This window comes from Indicator indicator, chromosome 1, assembly GCF_027791375.1.
Source record: "Indicator indicator isolate 239-I01 chromosome 1, UM_Iind_1.1, whole genome shotgun sequence".
Taxonomy (NCBI): domain Eukaryota; kingdom Metazoa; phylum Chordata; class Aves; order Piciformes; family Indicatoridae; genus Indicator; species Indicator indicator.
The window spans coordinates 15,993,245-16,015,107 of record NC_072010.1 but is presented as its reverse complement, the minus strand read 5'-3'; the positions used below and the strand labels follow the sequence as shown (position 1 = coordinate 16,015,107).

At 41.4% G+C, this 21,863-nt stretch overlaps 1 protein-coding gene across 1 annotated transcript in view; it reads left to right on the top strand.

The window, feature by feature from the left end:
- The first annotated feature begins 1,061 nt into the window (after positions 1–1,061).
- PDGFD (platelet derived growth factor D) overlaps positions 1,062–21,863 on the top strand; it is a 146,218-nt gene continuing 125,416 nt past the window's right edge. The window contains exon 1 of the mRNA XM_054388224.1: positions 1,062–1,191. Coding sequence (XP_054244199.1) covers positions 1,062–1,191 — 130 coding nt within the window. The remainder of the gene's footprint in view (positions 1,192–21,863) is intronic.

Below are 21,863 nucleotides of genomic sequence, written 5' to 3'. Positions count from 1 at the left end.
TTTAATGAAAGTCTGAATTAGTAGGAATTAACATTTTATGAAAAGGCTTGGACAATGCCTGGAATGACAGAACTGCCTGTGGATTTCCCTCACTGGCCAACTTCTGCAGCCAGTGTGTTTTCACCAGTTATTCCACCAAGTCTCCTCTCCTGTCCTGGTGCAAGTCAGTGATTCGGGTCGTCCTAGTCCAACGGGTGACCTTTACATGGCTACAGCCGACCCGAGGGCGACGGGACACTTGGCTGCGTGGGCTCTTTGATGTAGAGGAGCCCCTGGCACACGACTCCCACCGGGTGCACCCGCCAGGAGCCCCGCGGTTCAGTCTCCACCGGGGCCAACCCCTTCATACCACCCTTCCTACCATTTTCTGCCCGGGCTCGATATGGCGCGGCCGGTACCTCAGGGAGGGCCCGGGCACTGTTCCCTCGCTCCCCCCGCCAGCTGTTCCCGCCCGCCTCCCTCCCTCCCTGCCCTTAGGCCGCCCCCTTTCCCCGGGCCGCCTCTAGCCCACAGTCCCCGCTGAGGAGCTCGAGGCGCTCCCGCCGCGCCGGACCCCAGCAGCGGCTCCTGCTGAGCGAGCGGAGCGGGGCGGGGGCGGTGCGGGGGCGGTGCGAGGCGGCGGGCGCAGCCCGGCAGCGGTGCGCGGAACTACGCCGCGGCGGCCGCAGGGGAGCGCGGCTACGGCGGGGCCCGCCTGCGACGTGGTGCACGGAGGGGGCGGCGGTCCCGGCTCGGGTTTTTCTCACCTTTGCTGAGTTTGGCCGGCCCCAGAAAAGCAACAAAAGTTCAGCATGCAGGAAGTTTGGGGACAGCTAGAAGAGTAACTCGGCAGCTGTGGCTACTCTTTAGGGTGGTGGGAATTTCTGGGGCTGGGGGTTTTTACTTGTGCTTTTTTTTTTTTGTTCCCCACCACCGCGTACAACTCCCACAAACACACAGGCAACTCGCAACAACAACCCAAAAGTCCGTGAAGGGAGAGAGAGCAGGAGAGAGGGAAGGGCCCTTGGTGGTGAGAGCTGTGTTTCTTTGCAAAGGCAGGGTCCCGTTCACAGCGGATCCCAATGCAACTGCTCATCCTCCTCCTCCTCTATGCTGTCGTCTGTGCCAACTTCTGCAGCCGTCAGGGCACCACTGCCCCTGCCCAGAGCGGATCTATAAAAGCCTTGCGGTCCTCCAATATCAGGCGAGATGGTAAGTGTCCTTCTGCCTTCTTCATTCTCAAGGGCTGTGTGTGCAAAGTCCCGAGCCCGGAGCGCGCCACGGGGAGTGCCGTCCCGTCTTGCCCAGGGACAGGGGCCACATCCCGAGAGGACAGCAGGGGTCTGTCCGGGTGGGTGGATATCGTCCCTGGGAGGCCAGCGGGGTCAGCCGGGGCGCGGGGGCCGGTCCTCGGAGGCCGAGTTTGTCGACGCTGGCCGGCATCGTATGGCCAGGTGGAGAGAGGGAGGTGTGGGCTGAGCGCTCTGCCCGGCGGCTGCTTCGGGCGGTCCCAAACTTATCACGGCAACTTCAAGGAGGTTTCCAGCGCTAGCAGTGCCGGCGGCAAGCCCAGGGTCCACTCCGGGCTGCGGGCGGCACTTCGCCCCTGATGACACGGGGTGCCCTGTCCTGGCTGCTTCCCCCTCGGCACCCACGGGTTCCGTCACCTCGGTGTCCCTTTGATGTACAGATGCCGGGGGCAGTGCGGGGAGGACGGAGAGTTTGTGGCGACTCCGACCTGAGCGGGACCACTGCAGGGTCGCCTCTGGGGCAGTGTGTGGTGGGAAAGGAGGGAGCCCTCAGGGCGGGGTGCGGGCGGTGCCTCCTCAGGGGTGCCTGTCAGGAGAGCGGCCCCTCAACCGGCCCCGCGGCAGCCTTTCGCACTTCGGGCTCCTGTAATGGCTTCGGGGGTGCTGTCTTGATAGAGGGGCTGCCTCGGCGGGAGGGTCTGAGCCGAGGTCTGGGTTCTCGCCTGGATCGGCTGGGCAGTGCCCAGCGAGGACTGGCCTCGTCCGTTGTGCCAGCCACGCCATTGGCAGGAGTGATGCTTAGTGATGGTGAGCACCCAAGGATGGTGCTTTATGACACTGCCCGTCTGTTAGAAAGGGTGCTTTCAGTCTTCGTGTTTGAACTTTGGTGCGTTTCCCCTTGTAAGCCACGGGCAGAGGATATCCTCGACAGCTGAGGTGCCGTTAAGGGCCTGCAGCACAGCTGTGTGAGACGCAAGTGCCTGAAGTGAGCAGTCCGCATGACCATGTGTTGTGGCCCCATGATGGAAGTATGTGGAGGCGGCATAAAAATAGCACCACTGAAATTCACCTTTGGAATCCACTTGTTCGGGATTAAAAACAAAGAAACCGAGGTGATTCTGTTCGGGAAGGATAATGAACTTCTCACTGGGGAGCTGCTTGTGTTCCAGCTTCATGTGGGAGAACCTGCTTTTGCAAGTTGTAGTGTATCTTCTTGAGTGAAATGGAGGATGTACTTCCTGAAATTGACAGAGTTAAGTTCAGTCTTCAAGTTAACCTCTTCCAGTTGCCAAATTTTATATATTTTATAAACCCTTTTCAAAAACCCAGTCACTTGAGCCATTTCCAAGATTGTACTCAATATTTGCGAGTGTTTATTTTTCAGCGTGTATACAGTATATATAATGGGTATACTGTTGATTTAGGAAGATGGTTTTGTTTCATCTTTGGAGCTATATTGAACTTAAAAATCTTTTGTATGCCTTTCCTAGTCACTGAAAGAAGGCGTAGAGAAGGTGAAGAGGCTTTTTATTAGAATTGAGATAGCAAGTTTGGAAATAAGAGATAATTGAAGTTTCTTCTGAGAAATCAAATTTAATAAAAAAATTTATATATTTGTAATAAAAGCATACACCCATTATTTCTTTTTAATCCTTTGAAACTATTGTGTATTTTATCAAATCTTCATGACTTGTTAGCCTGCCATCTTAAACTTCATAGATGAACTGAGGCCATCTCTGAACTAAGAAAGCTTCCTTTCAAGTCAAACTCCAAATCAGCTTTTTCATGGAATACTGAAGTGATTTCCCTAGAACTTCAAAATGTGTTTTACTCTGATTTTCTCCATAGTCAGTGAAGAAATCATTAACCCCTAATATAAATAAAATTTGCATCTTGCTGGCAGTGTGACAGGTGTTTTATTCTTCAGAAGAAGACTCCCTGTGGTGAAATTGCTTCTTGGAGTGATGAAGAGTACAAGCTTGTGTGAAATGATTAGTTAATTACTCTTTTTGTCACTGTGATTGTTTAATATTATGATTAAGCTTTGTACCTTTAAAATTATCTTTCACAACTTCTAGTGGCTGAACTTTCTGGGTCTTGAAGCGGACTTGTACTAGGGCTGTTTGAAAGCAGCAGTTCCATATGAAATTATATACTGTCTTTGACCCTCCTTGGACCATATGCAAGGGAGGCCTACAGCCTAAAGACATAACGAAATGCATGCTGAAGTCAGACACTTCTGGAGTCCTTTAGTGGATATTATCCATGTACTGAGGAGGTAACACACTTTTTAGGAAGACCACATGCAGATCTCTAACATGTCTTGCTCTCTTCTTGTACTTGAAAATCCTCTTGCTTTTTCTATGCCTTGAACGATCGTATTCTGTTATGGCCAGTGGAGCTAGGCATTGGGTCACAACATCTAAACTGGATTGGTTGATGTTTGCCGTGATTTTACCCAAACAAACCAAACTGTTGCTTGAGTTGGTAGACTATATTTGTGCAGCCAAAGGTATTCCAAATGTTGCATGCTACAAGCTCATAAGCAAACTATTGGCCGTAGGCCACTAGTATTTCTGTCTTTTGTAGTTTTTAGTGGTGTTTGTGTCTTGTTTTGTTCTGAAATGCTGATATGGAATATCATTAAAGACATGTGGGTTGCATTGCTGAGTGAAACAGTATTTTTTTGCTTTGTAAGTATTTGTAGACATGACAATACAGAAGAGAATCTAAAACCACACAATACGCTGGGGGTAATACGTTCCAATCTCAAAATGCACAGCAGTAATGAAAACTAATACCATGTCCTGGTTTGATGATCATGATTATTTGTGTTGTGGAATTAAAAGAGATACTGAAGAGGAAGCAAAGTCTGTTCAACTCTTAAAAAAAATATTGTATCGTGGCAAGTCCAAGACCACCTGCACATTTTATTAAAAAAGAAAACAATCCGTTGGATTCCAGTTTTCTGTTACCGGCAAGCAGGATAAACCAGTGATACTGCATACACAGAGCTTTAATATGGAGGTTTGGTCTTGCTTCTGGCCAAAACTTTTCACTTTGTGTGATACAAGATTGTCTTCTTTTAGGCTAAAAGTCTATTTGTTCTTACTTAAGACTGAGGTTGCTCTGGGAAGAAATCAATAGATGAAGTGCAGCATGTACAAAAAATAGTGTTGTTTAATGACTACCAAACCTAACCAGTCTGTACTTCCTGCTGAATATATTAAGATTATAAATAACCTGCTTACAAGACATCCTCTTGTCCTAGTGGAAGGCCGGACATTGATGAGTCAGCTGTCCAGTGTAGCACTAATCAATTTTTTGAAGTGTCTTGGAGATGTCAGCCACATTTATAGCACATGTATTTCCTTAAAATGTTTATTAATGCCATAACCTGTAAAGACCATTGAAGTGTGTCAGAATAACACACAGAGAGGGCTTCCAGATGCTTCCATTGTTCTCTTTACTGCAGGTAATACGACCTCGTTACAAGAAGTCTGATGTTTCATTTCTGCTAGTTTGATTGTGTGTACCTGGAAATAAAAAACAGATAAAAACGTGAAGTAATATTATTTACTATATGTTGTCTAACTGAAACATCAGTTGCTTGTTTTTATGTGTTATTGAACAAGCTTCTGTGTAAATGCTCAATCTAGGAAATAGGCCTAGTCTGTATGCTCAGACTAAGCATCACAATGCATATTTTAAACTTTAAGATCCACAGTTTAAAGAAAATGCAGAACAGAACAGACAGCATAGTGTCAAATAATTTTGGTATGTAAACAACTGAAAACCATGGACTCAGTATCTTCTGATGTGGATTTGAAACCATAACATCAGGCTACTTGAGATAAAATGCTCTTGTGGCTTTCATTATGAATAATAAAAAAAGGAATTTCCAAACTGCTTTGCTTATGCACCACCAAAATACAAAGGAAAATTGTACTTTACCATTCTGGCAAATTGGCAGCGCTTTTGGCTCTTTGATGGCCTGTCCAAAAGAATGTTGGATTTCATTAACTCCACCCTTCCCTTCGTTGTGTTGGCCTGTGCCAAGGAAAAGCATTTTTCTCACCAAATAGGTGTTAATTGCATGTTGTTGGGAAAAGATACAATTAGGGTTTTTTTCATACCACTTTGAAATGGCTCTTGTATGACCAGTGGTATAGGAACCTCAGTTTCTTTTTTCATAGGTTTGTATGTATATTTTTTTAAAGGACTCTGTTAACAAAATTGTGTCAACTGGAAAATAGCTTAAGTAAATTTGCTTTTATAAGCTTTATTTTCTTAACTGTTGTAAGTTTTCTAAAATAAATGTGTATGTTAGGCTTCATCAAATTAAAAAAAGAAACACTTTAGTAATTCACCTGTAGTAATGTACTTTAGTCTACAATTGTTTAATTTTGATTTCTTATCTGTATGATTAAGTATTTGGACTGACATACCAATGGCTATTGCATGAGAATTTGGACGTGCTCCTGCACCTCACTGTCTTTTGCATAGCAAGAGGCCCAACACTGAACCAAAGATTCAAGGTGTGGCCTCACCAGTGCTCAGTACAGGACCACTATCTCTTCTGTACTCCTGCTGGTCACGCTATTCCTGATACAGGCCAGGATGCTATTTGCCTTCTCAGCCACCTGACCACACTGCTGGCATATGTTCAGACAGCTATTTAACAACAACCCCATGTACTTTTCTGCCTGGCATCATTCAGTCATTCTTCCCCAAGCCTGTAGCATGGGATTGTTGTGACTCAAGTGCAGAACTCAGCACTTGCACCATTTGCCTCAGCCCGTTCATCCAGCCTGTCCAGATCTCTCTGTAGAGTCATCCTACTGTCAAGCAGATCTATGCTCCCTTCCAGCTTAGTGATGCCTGCAAACTTGGATCCCCTAGTCCAGATCACTGATAAAGATATTAAAGAGAACAGGCATCAATACGGAGTTCTGGGGAACACTACTTGTGACACTCTGCAAACTGGATTTAACTCCATTCACCACAACTCTTTGGGCTCAGACATCCAGACATTTTTAATCCAGTGAAGCATGTGTGAAATCTTGCTGGTGAGAGAGCCAACTAGGGAAGGTGCTCTGCTGGACATGCTGTTTGCGAACAGAGAAGGACTTGTGGGTAATGTAATGGTTGGAGGTCATATTTGGCATAATGATCAGGAAATTGTAAGAGTTCTCAATTGTTGGAGAAGAGGATGTTGATGTTACCTTGGACTTCCAATGCACAGACTTTGGCCTGTTTCAGAGACTGGTTGCCAGAGTTCCAAAGGGAGGCAGTCCTGAAGGGCTGAGGAATAGAGGAAAGCAGGACATTGTTCAAGAAGGAAGCTCATAAAGGTGCAGGAGCAGGCCATCTGTGTGTGCTGAAAGACGAGCTGGTGGGAAAGAACAGCAGCCTGGATGAATGGAGAGCAGATCATCTCGAGTGCCATGATGCAGCATGTGCAGGGATACCAGGTGATGAGGCCCAGTGTGGTAGTTTCAGGCTGTGCCCTTAAAATTCCCCACAGATTTTGAACAGAAAGTGGTAGAATGTAAATAAATTATAATTGCATATAAAAATGAAAATAATGATAAGTTCTAAACAATCCCATTGGACAGATAACAAACATGAGCTAGTAATGAAAACTCTCTGTCTTGGGGTTCTTCGCTATGGGAGACACTGACTTGCTTCTGCTTGCTGTGCTGACCTTGGCTGTGTTCTTTGTTTTGGCTAAGTACTAAAAACCAATTCTCTGCGCTTTCTCTTGTCCCTTTGTGTCCAGGGGGTAAGGAGGGGAGCAGGGAAGGGAAAGCTACTAGTTCCCCTGTTTTTTGGCCAGGGGGGTTCTTGTGCTGTTTAGAAATTGTAAATACCTGTAAATATATATAAATATTGTATGCTTTGTACATATACACTGCATTTCATTGTAGGTTGTAGTTTTGCTTGTAAATACAGCTTCAGTAGCTTCCAACTCAGCTTGGCGATTTAATGTTTGGCAATTTAATGTTGCAGGGAATTTTCAACCCACCACACCCAGTCAGCCAACTGGATTGTAACTTAATTCACCACCACTTTTTGGGCCTGGCCATCTAGCCAGTTTTTTACCCAGAGAAGTGTCCACTCATCCAAGCCATGAGCAATCAGTTTCTCCAGGAGAATGCTGTTGGAGACTGCCAAATGCTTTACTAAAGTGCAAGTAAACATCTACAGCCTTTCTTTCATCCACTAAGTGGGTCACCTTGTCATAGATGGTGACTGAGTTCATTAGGCAGAAGCTGCCCTTCAGGAACCAATGCTGACTGGGCGTGATTACCTGTTTGCCCTGCATGTGCTGTGTAATGGCATGCAAGGTGCCATTAGGTCTGTCCCATGACCTTTGCCAGCAGTCTGAATTTGTCAGACTGACAGGTCTGTAGTTCACTGGATCCTCCTTCCAGCCGTTCTTGTAGATGAGTGTCACATTTGCCAATCTCCAGTCAGTTGGGACTTCCCCAGGTAGCCCAGACTGTTGGTAAATGATGGAAAGTGGCTTGGTGAGCACTTCTGCCAGTTCCCTCAGTACCTTTGGGCATCCCATCTGGCCCCACAGACTTGTATGTGTCATAAGTAGCATAGCAGGTTGCTAACTATTTCTTCTTGGGCTGTGGGGGCTTCATTTCTCTTCCTGTCCATGTCTTCTAGCACAGTGGGATGAGAAAATTTGCTCTCAGTATTGCTTCTTCTTCATCCTTTGGTCGCTATGTTTTTGTGAAATTTATTTGTCAAATATTCTCTTAAAATAGAAATAAAAAATACAATACAATAATATGTACATGTACACACAGAATAAATACATACTGTGTTTTTTATATATTATTTAGTATAGGATGTTGTAAAAGCACATTTATAATACATAAATCAGAGTATATAAGCACAGGGAAATGAGAATAAATACAGTTAATGAAATTTGTTACAAATTGGCATTAAAATCATAAAATCACTGTAGCCAGGAATATTTCTTTAGAATACTAAGAAAAAAGACAACCCAAGGTTGATGAAACTTTTTGAAGTCTTAGTTCAAGAATGAACTGTTAGACAACTATTTGAGTCTTAACTATTTGAGTCTTAACTACTTGAGGTAGTTAAGATCCCCTTTACATGATGTTACTAGCTGGCTAATTTATGGAATTAAGATTCAAAGCAACAGTTAAGTTTAAAAATGTGTCAATTTTCCAGATTGTGAGTGGAAATTCTGAAAGTAATTTACATGTTATTAATTTTTTATTAAGGAAAAAGGAATTTTTAGAAGAAAGTATTATCTAAGGCAGCAATATTTTCAACACAACCATCTACAAATTCACTATATTACATTTCTGTCACTCCTTCTTTAGACCAGGTGTAAATTTTACATAAAAGGAACATATCTGAACAATAAATATTATTTATACAGCAAGAAACTCCTTTGGGGAACAGTAAATTAGAAGGTCAAGGAATGGCTTTCATTTCGTATCTCTAATGAAAATATATGTACAAAAGGTGCAGCAGAAGTTTATGTTTTGTGATCCAGTCTTTCCATACGGATAGTCTTGCTTACCTTAAAATAAATCTGCAGCAAGTTACAGACTGGTCTCTTTGGTAGTAAATAAAATAGCTTACAAGACTGGCTCTGAGCACAGGAGAAGTAGGTAGCTGCCTGTGATGACTAGAGTCTAAAAGGCTTCAAAATCTCCTTCTCCTTGTTGCCTCCAGAGCAATAATGATGACCTCTAGAGCTCCCTTCCAACCTCAGCCGTTGTCTAATGGCACTTACTGCAGCTTACGGAGTGATGGTGAAGAGCAGAACACACCCTGCCTCAGAAGCAGTAATTACCTTCCCCACCTCTACTGTCCTTTTCTCCTTTCCCACTCCTTTTCACATGCAAGGCAGTATCTGGAACATGAAACCTGCTTCTCCCACAGCTCTAGACCCAGCTGTGTCCCTTCTCCTTGCCATGTTTGTCTTCCATTCTGTGTGTAGGAATGTTCAGTTTTGCTTACCCAGATGAGGACTAAGAGTTAGCTCTCAATGTTAAGAGCATGTTCCCAACTCTAAAGAATTCTGCCACTGCCTGCTCTGGCTTTTGTGAACATGCAGGGATTTGACAGTAGGATAATAAATTAATCCTGGAGAACACCACAAAGGCTCTGTGTAGACATTCTCTGTAGTAAGAATTTGCCCACTAATGAAGGAACATTTAATAGTATGTCTTTTAGCTAGTTGATTCAAGCTGTATTCAAGAACTACTTCCAAAAATCCTATGATATTTATGAGGTTGGTTATATTATACCACATTCTGGATAAAAGAGAGCACTTACATCACTGCTTCTGTTGAGGATCTCTTGACTAAAATACTGGATTATGTTAGGTTACTTGGCAGTTTGTTTCAATTCAATTTCCTGTTTACAAAGCTAAGGAAGTGTCCTGTTTACAGTGTCAAACTGCCTGGATTTTCTTTTAGGAGTTTGGGTTTGGCTCTAATATTTTTGGTAGTGAATAATCCAACATGATCTTGAGTTTCCTATTGTACTAGAGTAATCTTCAGTTTCATGCTTCCTTTTTGATCTGTGTCCCATGCTGTGAAGGCCAACTTCCCATATTTCTGCTTTGTCAGAGCTCTGCATAGTTAGAGATGGTGCAGGGGGACATAATTCTACCTTCTGTAAACCCTTCCTGTCAATGTATTTTAGCCCTGCTGTGTACTGGGACTTGATGGTGTTAGACTTTGTAAAAATATTTATTAAATACTAGGCCCATGAAAAGCTTGAAAATTCTCCATCTTGACCTTTGTTGCACTGAAATCAATGATAAAAATTCCATCAGCTCTTACTGCAGCAGGGTCTGGCTCACAGCTTACATTAATTAATACAAGATAAAAAAAATACTTTGGAATTCCATGCTGAGTTTGTTACAGAATAGTAAAATAATTTAGGTTGGAAAAGACCCTTAAGATCATCAAGACTTACCATAAACCTAACCGTGCCAAGCCCACCACTAAACCATGGCATTAAGTGCTGCATCTAAACATCTTCTAAATACCTCCAGGGGTGGTGACTCTACCACTTACTCCCCTAGGCAGCCTGTTTAGTGCTTGATAACCCTTTTGGCAAAGAAATTTTTCATACTGTCCAATCTAAACCTCCTCTGGTGCAACTTGAGGCTGTTTCCTCACCTCCGATCACTTGCTACTTGGGAGAAGAGAGCAACCCCTAGTTTGCTCAAACTAGTTATAGAGAGTGATAAGGTCTCCTCTGAGCCTCCCCTTCTCCAGGCTAAACAACCTCAGTTCCCTTAGCTGCTCCTTAGGAGACTTGGGTACTAGTTTCTGCACCAGGTTTCTTGCTCTTTGGATGCATTCTGGCACTTTGTTGTCTTTCATGTAGTGAGGGGCTTATGCAGGTAAATTTTACAATACTTGCATTTAAGGTACTCGGTGTCTACGTGCTGAAAAAATCCCAGGTCCTTTGCTGACAGAGATGAAGGGGTAACTGTTGTAGTTACAAATTGTGTAGCGAAAGTACAGAGCGAAGCCTCATGAGTTCTATGTGTCTGGTTGCTTTTTCTCCTATAATGACAATCTTATGTGTCATTCACAGGATATCCTACATGAGGCTTCAGCTGTAGTACATTTCTAAACAAGACCTTTATGAAACCTGTTAGGATTTTTCAGTGTCTTGCATTGTTTCTGTTTGTTTTTCATTTTTAAAGAGGCTCCAAGTGTAATATGCCTGGGGTTTTGTTATTGTTTCTTTTTGGATCAGTTGCAGAAGACTTTTCTCATAGTTGAATGTATTTCTAATCTGATGTGACTCATAATAAAAATGGATTGAGGATAAAGCAGAGATCCAGACTGGTTAGAGAGAAGGATAAAAATAGGTACAGGGAATGTTGGTTACCAGAAGTACTGAGGAATTTGGAAACCCTTTATGTACCATGAGGACTGTATTTTTTCACCCAAGAATTTGCTTGAAAGATAAACCCTTTGCTTTTAGCAAACCATTGACAGTAGTGTTGCATGAAAACGGCAAGTAGGTGGTAATAATGCCTTGGGGGATTCTTTGTGGAAATAGGCCTACACAGCTTCTTAATCATGGTGTCTCAGCAGGGATAAACAGTGATAGGAATGATTTCACTAATACATCCAGATGTCAGTAAAAGGGTTTAAGACCATATCACAAAACCCCGCAGAGAATTTACTGCTTTGAAATTGATAGAAAGCCCCAAAGTTGCAGTGCCATTTCTTTTTCCTGGATGAGGCTGTGGACCTGTTCCCTTGCTGCTCTAAGTTGCCTTCATGTCACTGTATTAAGCTGCTGAATGTTTGGAAGTCAGGGTGATGCTGATTTGCTTCATTGCTGATCATATGGTGTGACCTGGGGCTCCCAAACCCCTATGCCTGCATGTGTCACTGTTGTTACAGTAGGATGGCTATGTAGTTGTGACAAGGGGAAAGCAGCTTTTTGCTCCTTCCATCCTCATGATGGCAGAAAATCATTCTTTGTCTGGATAGGCTTGGTTTTAATTTCATTTGTGATTAATGCTTGTCACCTGGGAGAGCTTAATGACATGGTGTGCGTTTCTCACCACTGGCCACCATCATGTAAAGTGGGAGCTAAAGCTAAACTCTTCTATGCAAGAGAGAAAATTCATGCATTGTACAGTAGTGATCTGGCTGCTCCTAGGAGAAATGTGATCTGTTTTTACATGATAAGCACGTGTAGATATGTGTACCTCCAAAGTCAGTTCTCTGATGGTGCAGACCATGTACAGTGCGCTCAGGGTGTCTTGTGTGAATGCAGTGACAACTCCACCTTTGCAGTACCCTTGAGTAAAGCAAAGGTGTTTTGGATCTGGCTTTGGACCTGCATAGTTGTTCCAGGTTTTGATGTTACCTGCCCGTCTCCATGAATACAGTCTGCCTCTCATAAGAAGAGAGTGTATTTCTTGGCCTCATGACAACATGGAAACAAGCATCGCTCCAGGACATAAGCTGCTTTGCACCACAAAAGAACCTCATACCTTTCTGGAGTGCACATCTGAGGACTGATTCTGAATCTGTGTTATTCCCACAGTGACAAGCAGAGGATAAGAAGTGGATCAGCATGGCTGTTCAGCCTGCTCTTTCCTCAGTCCCGTAGCCAGTCACAGCACATGTAGTAAGCCTTTGCTGGACAGTGTTCATGCGTTTGACAACATTTTTCTGTGAGCAGTAGCAGTGTATGGCAATACCTTCTATTTCAGTGTAGGGGTAGCCCCAGCAGCTTAGAGATGCATAAGTGCCACCCACAGCAGTCATTACATACAGGCAAAGACTGCAGATCTTTAACCAGGGTGCGCCCATCCTTAAAATGCTGTGGACTTGCTGCCTGTGCTGTCTCACCTCCTGTTCACTTTCCTGCTCAGAGCTGCCACTGTTTTTGCAGGCTCAGAGCTGTGTGACATACTTGAAGCAAAATGCAGGACATGTGGATAATCATTTTAGGAGGAACAGAGGATCAGCCAGAACAACATGATGTCCTGCATAATAACTAAATATCTGGCTTCTGACATGCTTGTCTGAAAAGAATTCCTGTTGTGAGGGAGTTAAATAGCAGTCTCCATTTCGAAGAAACCCCAGAATAAACCAGTGAAAGGTATTACCCTGGGTTTGTTTCTTTACAAATTCCTTGGATTCAGTTTCACCTAGTACATAAAGAAATAGAGGAAGACCATGAAGAAGAAATCATAGTGACTTGATATGTCAAGTCAGTTTATTTTTTTTAAGAATGACTTCAGAGGCTTTTTATCAATAGGTGGAGGATATTTTGCAAGGCTTTCAGGTGCTCTTTTATTTTTGTACAAGGGTCTTGTGTCAGGATTTCTCTTTGCCCCCTCACAACAGCAATGTCATTTGCTAATGCTATCATCAAGTCTTGCAGGACCTGAAGTCAAGCCTTGTCAGGCAGACTGCTTTTAAACTTACCTTAGGCAAGCCATTAGTTAAAATATTGACTGAGGAGAAAGTGTTTTTCTCACCAGAAGAGGGACAGAATGCATTTCTATATATGCTTCTCCAATTAAGTGATTGCAAATGTAAGTACACATTGTTGTAACAATGAATTTCTAGCACTTTGTTTTAAAAAAAGCCTTCAAACCAGAAATGAAATGCCCAGAGCTGCCTTGTTTCTTCCTAGAGAGGATAGCTGGCCTGGTAACCTAAGGCAGCTTCTACTTCCTTTTTGGTTCCATGGGTAGGAGACAAGCATTTCCTTTGCTTATTTATTATAAATCAGTATTGCCATTAAAAAAAAAAATTACATTTATTCTGGCTAAAGGAAAACCTATATTTAAGATACAAACCAGCATGAACTTCACAGTGTGATCATTATTTTGCTGGCTTGATGTTTTATGCCAGTTTAAAATGTCTTTAAATTAGCAGATAATGGATCTGATGCCAGCATGTGAATGCAGGCCATTCTGTAAATTGGTTTTGACAGCGGTTCCCACCCATGCAGCAGCAGCTGGCACAACCTTTCAGAGAGCATGAATGGGCCTGCTGAAAGAGCTGACTAGAAGAAACCCGGGGAGCTCCCACTAGGTACTCAGCTGAACTTCTGTAAGAAAGCTACATGCCACATCCAAATACATTGTGCTTGCTTATGATGCATACTGAGTTCATGTTTATAATGGTTGCTGAATGATTTCACGTGAAATATCCTTTTTATTTTCCTGCACATGTGCACCATTTTATTAAAAAGTTGGTACATTTTGACTTCATCATACTGACATCTGAGGCCCAGAAAAGGCTGAGAACAGACTGACAATACTTGAAGCTGAAGATTTCTAGTACTTGTCAAGTCTTCACATGTACTGTATTGAAAACAAAGCACTGCCATCACAAATATTTACCAGAGGAAAGCGACCAGAAAGAAAAGAAGAAAAAAAGATTTAGCCACAGAGGCGTTTTTATTTTAGTTTTTACCAGGACAAAAAAAAACCAAACAAACACACCAAAACCAAACCAAACCCCACAAAACCGAACCAACCAATTAAACAAAAAAACCCCACAACAACACTTTGCCAAATGACTAAGGATGTGGGATTGATCTCACATATATATTTTAAATTAAATTTAAAATCCTGCTACGTATGAAGTGGAATTATCTAAACAGCCTTGTTAAATGTACAAAATAATCCCAAATAATTAAAAATGTTATGTTTCTTTTTGTTAGAATCATTGTAGGGCCAGACATAGCAAGACTAAAGGGTAAAATTATGCAAGTCGAGGATGTGAATTACCAGCCTTGTCAGAGGGAAGATGGTGAAGAAGCTACAGCCCTGCCTTGGTTTCTCAGTTGGTCTTCCCCTTGGGTATACAAACACAGTGCAGTAGAGAAAGTGTTGTTGTAAATAATGTCTAAGGCAGAGAGGCTAGATGAAGAGAGATAGTGTGTTAAGGCTCCTTCTTACTCCCTGCCAAACTACCTGCTCTGTGTCTTGCTAATGAACGTGGAATCCCCTTGTTTCAGTGTGCTCTGGACAGGACTCTCTCCTGTCTTCTCCTTTTTCCTGAAGAGCTGAAACCACAGATTAGCCCTGTGCCAGGAAACAATCTGATCTATCCCCAGATTTGGCTTTTAGCATTTCCTGTGTCTGGTACTCCAGCTTTTGCTTGAAAACCAGGTGGTGTCTCCATATTCCTCACTAAGCTGTTGGGGAGAGACAGTCCACATATCCCTCACATGAGCCATGTGTATCTTATGTATCATTTTGTGTCCTTGTATGTGATTTTTACTTCCCACAGAAGGTGGGCACTGAGTGTACATCCTGTCTTCACCTTGCTCCCAAGTCTGGGAATAATGCAGTTTTAAATATAGTGCAATTGAGATCAATTTGTACAGAAGAATTGGGAATCATAGAATGGTTAGGTTGGAAGAAACCTTAGAGATCATCAACTCCAACCTCGCCACCATGGGCAGGGATGCCTCTCAACTAGACTCGTCTGCTCAAGGCCTCATCCAGCCTGGCCTTGAACACCTCCACAGAGGAGGCATCTACAACCTCCCTGGGCAACCCATTCCAGAGTCTGGCCACCCTCATATTGAAGAACTTCTTCCTAAGATCCAGTGTAACCCTACTCTCCCTCAGCTTAAAACCATGCCCCCTTGTCCGTGCTAGACACCCTTATGAAAAGCCACTCTCCAGTCTTGCTCTAGGATCCCTTCAGGTATTGGAAGGCAGCTCTAAGGTCCCCCGGGAGTCTTCTCTAGGCTGAACAATCCCAGCTCCCTCAGCCTATCCTCATAGCAGATGTGTTACAGCCCTTGGATCATCTTTGTGGCCCTCCTCTGGACTTGGTCCAACAGCTCTGTGTCCTTATGATGAGGACACCAGAACTTGTTGCATATTTTTACTGCGATTGTGACCTTATTAATATAGTATGATTTCAGCTGGTGTTTTCCTCTTACTAGTGAATGCTAAATAATATGCAAATCTGTTTTACAGTTTTTGTGTTACAAAAGTTGAAGTATTCAGATAACTTAATTACTACATAATTTCCATGCTACAATGAATATTTTCTCTAATCTGAAATTTTTTAGACTTCTCCAATGAAGCTGTTAGAGCCATGTGGTTTGAGTGAGGTCCATGTTTCCAGCGTTAATTGATATTCTTAAATTCATATTCTAAGAATCTACATTTGAATTTTATTGCAGAAGGAGCACATCCAGTTAAAATATATATAAAACAATTCGGCTTTTCTTCCTTGTGGTTGCCAGAGGAGAAAGGAATATTACAGAAAAATATCAAAGGCAGCATCTTCATGTGTGCTTTCTTCTGGATCTGGTGGCCAGAGACCATCCTGTATATTAAGAGATAAATGTTTAAGGGATTTTGAGAGAAAACAGTTTCTGCGTCTCATAAATCCATCAGAAGCACTCAGTCAACACTGGGTCAGCAGCTGATACCATCTAATCTTAAGCACATAAATAATGAGTTATTCTTTTACAAGCTGTATTCTCTGGTGTTTGCTGTCTCTCCCTGTAATTATTCTGGCAACTTCTAAACTAAAATGTAATGAATGGCAGCTTCGGTTTCCCTCTCTGTGGAGGGATCCTGAGCCACAGAGGTGATTCAGGTTTGCATTCCTGCTGCCACTGATGGGGGTGTTTTGGCCTCTTTGGAGAAATTTGTGGTTTCCATTCTTCTCAAGCATCTAGTTTTGAGACCTTAACCATATTCTGTAACCTCCTGCGTCTTATTTTTCTAAAAGAGAAAGGGTGTTTCCTGGTCTGTATGATTATGTGCAGGTTCCTGTGTGTGTAGTAACTAGCCTATCTATGGAAAGGTAATCAAATGCCGTGCAGTACTTGGTCCTAGTGTAAATATATGCCTTACTATAGAACATTCTAAACATAATACGGAGCCTCTATGCTGTAATATTTGTGTTCCATTTCTTCTTGGCAGAATAATCTCAGAATAATCCTTTTCTATTTGCCTTGGTTTTTAAGAGTCCTTGCTATGGACCAAATGACATTATCAGCCAGTGAGAAGGCCTCTACATCACTTACAGTTCAATTTCTCTCTGTAAGTGCAAAGTGCTATAAATGTTCTTATTTCTACTGTCTCTATCCATAGGGTCTAAACTCATGCTCATCTCTGGGTATCTGTGACCTAACTCCAAATTCACAGAATCACATGATGCTAGGGGTTGGAAAGGACCTCTGGAGACTGAGTCTGACCACCCTGTAAAGCAGGACCACTTAGGTCAGGTCACGCAGGAATGCATCCAGGCGGGTTTTGAAGACCTCGGGAGAAGGAAACTCCACCAACCTCTCTTGACAGCCTGTTCCAGTGGTCCATCTCCCTCACAGAGAAGAAGTTTTTTCTCATGCCGAGATGGAATTTCCTATGATTGAATTGACATCCATTGCCCCTCATCCTGTCACTGGGTGTCAATGAAGAGAGACTGGCTTTGTTCTCCTGTCTCCCTACAGGTATTTGTAGACATCGATAAAGTCCCCTCTCAGCCTTCTCTTCAGGCCCTGCAACCGTCTATCTAAACACTACATGGCACTTTTTAGTGTTCTAATGGACACAGGCAGGTCACGCCTTTTCGCTTCTATAGTTTTGGTGCTATCTGGATATAAAACTTTTATGCTACACTAATAAACATGGTGTTCTCAGCCATAAGAATCTTTTATATTTCAATGAAATTCTTTCTAATCTTGTGTTGTTTCAAAGCATTGATGTCATATATATTTATGAAATTGATAGCTTTGTGAAGTTCTATTTACTTTTTGTATCTTTTACATCTGTTTCATTTCAAATTGAAGAGTAGTGGAGCTGCTATATTCTGGACACTACTCTGCACAAATCTTCATAAAATCTGCACATTTTTCTTTTCTGATTAAATATATTTTTTTTCTAATGTAAGACTTGATCATGTAATAAAAACATTATTAATCACAAATACATGCTTTCTAGTCTGAAAAAGAAACCCATTTGAAATCATGGCAGCTTACTTGAAGATGTTAGAAAAATGTAATACTTTGCAAGATACAACACATGGTAATGGGTAACTGCAAAATGTTTCAAATTCTAGTATTCGTAATTTTGGTATTTTCTTAATTATGTATGGAGTTGGACTATTTTTATCTCTTGATGTCAGCTAGGTTTTGCAGCCATATTGCAAAAGGATGTAGTTCATTAAATGCCTATATTTTTTATATTTGCAGTAGACTGAATGGTGGTATTACCTTTTTTTTTTTTCAAAATCTGAGACTTCAGTTGCTGCTGTACAGAAATCTTTCTTTCATTGTTCCTGATTTCAATTTACCTGGCAAGTGTACATTGAATTTTTTTTTTAAATCTTGGTTAGTTCACTCAAAATCCAAACAGAACACAAACAGAGTGTTTTCTTTTCTCTTTCAGTCCCTAAGTAAAAAAACCTACAAATTTATGAAGTTAGCATTGCAGGAAAAAAAGAATATAGAAAATTCAAATAGGAAGATACTTGAACAGATGCTTTCAAAAGATTTAAATTGTCATGGCTTTTAGGTTTTTTAAATTATTTTGCAGCCCATGAATCATTTCAAAGTATGGCTACTATTGTGTGAATAGTAGCAATGGAAATTAAATAACACACAGTGCCTTTATTTACTAAGTCAAACCTGAATGCAAAAGATCATAAAATTCTATGATTCTATTCACACAATAGTAGCCATATTGTGTTATGGCTAGATGTTATGGTACTTCTTTTTCTGATGCTTTCAACACAATTAAGATAATTTTATTTAAGAGCTATTTAGAATGCTGAGATGTGCACATTTTAGTTAAATTCTGATTTCTCTCCAAAGGCTCCTTGATGCAAATCACAGAACAATAATTTTTATTATTCTGAATATTTTCTTTGACATCTTAAAAGATTATAAAGTTCAGGATGTACAAAAAATGTATTGTGAGACAAAGTAGTTTTGAAGGTTATTAGACATAGCTTATCTTCATAGGCAGCAGAATTACTTGATCTTATGCTAAGTTATATTTAATTGCAGACAAATACTATCTTAATGGCTATGTCTTTAAATATTCTTTTAAAACAAACTGGCTCGAAAAGTTTAAATGAAAACAGGTTACAATTAAAGATACAAAAGTAGGTTTCCTACTGGTAGTTTTAAATCCCATCTGGAATCTCAGATATGAATCAGTCAGTCTTCCCAGCTCCATGGTAGATCAGAAAATGTGTCATGAAGTCAATCACTTTATCTCAGATCCTGGCTGCAGGCCTTTGAAAAGTGTGTGTGTGTTTTTGCTTAAATACATGTATCTGTATGTTTGTGTTTACATTTACATTTAGGTTCAATCTGCCTTACTTGAGTGTTTAAAAGAGGCAGAAATGCAACTGGCAGAGGAAAAAAGTTCGTTTTACAAAACTTTGGTGGTTTGGAAAATAGGGCATCTTGTTAAAGCTTCCTTTATAATTGAGGGGGATAGGTACCTGCTGAGAACTGTTCATCCCATTTGTTTTAGATGTCTGTCTTTAAGTGGGACGAATTACCTTCATATGCGTCCCTTCTTTTTGCATTCAGTACAGAGCATGTCTAGGGCAAGTAGGTCACTAGCACAGCAAGCTCAGAGAAGTACCTAAAAATATTCCAGTTTTTATCACTCTAAGAAATGTGGTTTGGGTTTTCCTGATCTCTTCAAAAGCTGCATCTTTAGGATAAGAGCAAAGATTTCTTTAGAATGATGAAGAGTGGCATTATACTAGTAATTTTTGACTAGCAAGTGATACCACTCTGGAAATGTGAAATTCAGAAATAACATTTGTTACCACTACTTTGGGGATAAAATGTGAAGGGTCACCATAACTATTGGAATAAGAGCAGGTTTAGAATTAGATGTGGTTTATCTCTTTTTTAAGGATCACAGGCAGTTATTAAATAGACCAACATATATTTGCGCAGGCTTTTTGTTAGTAATTTTTTATATGTACAGAGGTCAACTGAGATTAATACATATCACCCCTGCCAGCTGTTTTAGACCTCATAATGGCACTAGCCTCTGACTCATGGAGAATGAATTTGTCAGAGGTTTCTGGCAGCGTCTGAAATCACTGCTTGTAAGAAAGCAGCTCTCAGCCATGCTTGGTTAAAGGTACACAGTCAACAAAGTTGAGCCAGAGATTGCTGCAAAATTTTAAGTACTGAGTAGAAAAAGGGTTGGTTGAATGTTGACTTCCAAACTGCAAAGAACACCATTAATCTTGTGGTAGCTTTCCTTGATATCTGTGTGGGCTGCTTGCATGGACATTTAAGTGCAAGCATGAATCTACAATTTTTGAGCCCATTACCTCTCTACCTTCAGAATCTTTGCAATCTTTGTCTCGCTGTTGAACTGAAGCTTCTTTCCTTTTTCTCACTCTTCCTTCGTCATGTCCAAACGCACTGAGACCTGACTGACAGACCCATGCCCGCAGATGTCATCCCTGAATTTGCAGCTGTAGCACATTTAGTCATTGACTTATGTATGTTTTCCTGCACCTCAAACTGTGTAATGATGCCTGCCTTCCACTCACACTTTGTAAATTATCATTTTCCCTTACTGATCAGCAGGTATAATAACAAAGAAAAAAAAAATCCTCCATGTATTCAGAATTTGGTTTAAAATCTGTTTTCTTGCTTAAAATAAACCTGTTTAAATGCAAATAGAAAATGTTTGAATCTTACTGTCTTAAGTCTTAAACTTTATTTAATGTATTGAATTCAAATAAAATGTAACTCTATAGACAGCAGAAGTGATGCAACTTCATGTCCTAGGACCTAGTACCTCATTGGTAGGTTATGCTGTGAAATGTCAACTGTGTTTGAAACTTTTCCCAGTGTTAAGGAGTACAGTGATGTTCCCCCTCTGGGCTGCCTCTTGACCAGTAAGGATAAGGCTCACGTTCCTTCCCTGCTCCCAGGGAAGCATTAATACAGCCTCTCTCCTCTCCATTTTTCCTGTCTTCAGAAAACTAACAGAACTGAAATACCTTAGAGGCTTTCAGCCTCCATTTAGCTAACAGGTTCAATAGCTATTAGGGAAGTTCAGGAATGAGAATATAGGCACAGAGCAAATTCACACTGGTGATGTTACTGAGTGCTTAGGTATTAAAAGTCAGATTTTGTGTATACCTAGAAGTCGATCCATGGAAAGGGTACAACATAAAGTCAGAGAACAGAACAGAATTATCCAGGTTGGAAAAGACCTTCAAGATCATCTAGTCCAACCTATCACCCAGCACCATCTAACTGACTAAACCATGGCACTAAGTGCCTCATCCAGTTTTACTTTAAACACTTCCACTCCACCACCTCCCTGGGCAGCCTATTCCAATGGACAATCACTCTTTCTGTGAAGAGCCTTGAGAGTCATGCGTATTTCAGAAGCAGTTTTTGAGCTATTTGGGTAAGCAAACTGCACAAAAAAATAGATGTAAGAGCTAGTGAATAGAAATGCAGAAGTGAAAGGGTGTATAAACACAGTACAGAAAAGCTAACATGGGATTCTTCCTTTGACCCTCTTTGGGAATAGGTGGTGGAACCCAATTTAACGAACAGCTCTTTCTGTAGAGGTCTTGTAAGGATTTATTTACACAATAAATTAGCTTGCTAAAATTCAAGTGGTAGAAGGCCTGATTCAGAATATTTCCAAAAGGTATTTGACTGCATCTAATGTAAGACAAATGGTTTAATAAGATTTGAGCAATGCAGAGACATTTCTAGATTTGACCATATGCCCTGAAAGATAATGACATTGCTGCCTTGGCCCTGAATGAAATTGGATAGATACTAACATTAAATTAACTGAGTGTTTCTAGGGTCATGAGTCCAAATAGAATTAAAAATAGAATAAAAAATATGTTTTCTTTTGTTATCTAATATTACAAAATCATTTATGCCTATTGTAGTTTTAAGTTGCCCTCTGAGGAACTTGGCACAAGTACTAGCAGAAGAAAGATCAGACTGACTGACTGATTTGCTGTGTTCCAGCAGTTCCTACCAAAACATACAAACCAACCATCACGTGAGTTTCTTCTTGGCTCTTTATTGCTGAGCCTAGATTAAACAGAAAAGCAAAGGCAAATGTGTAGAATATGT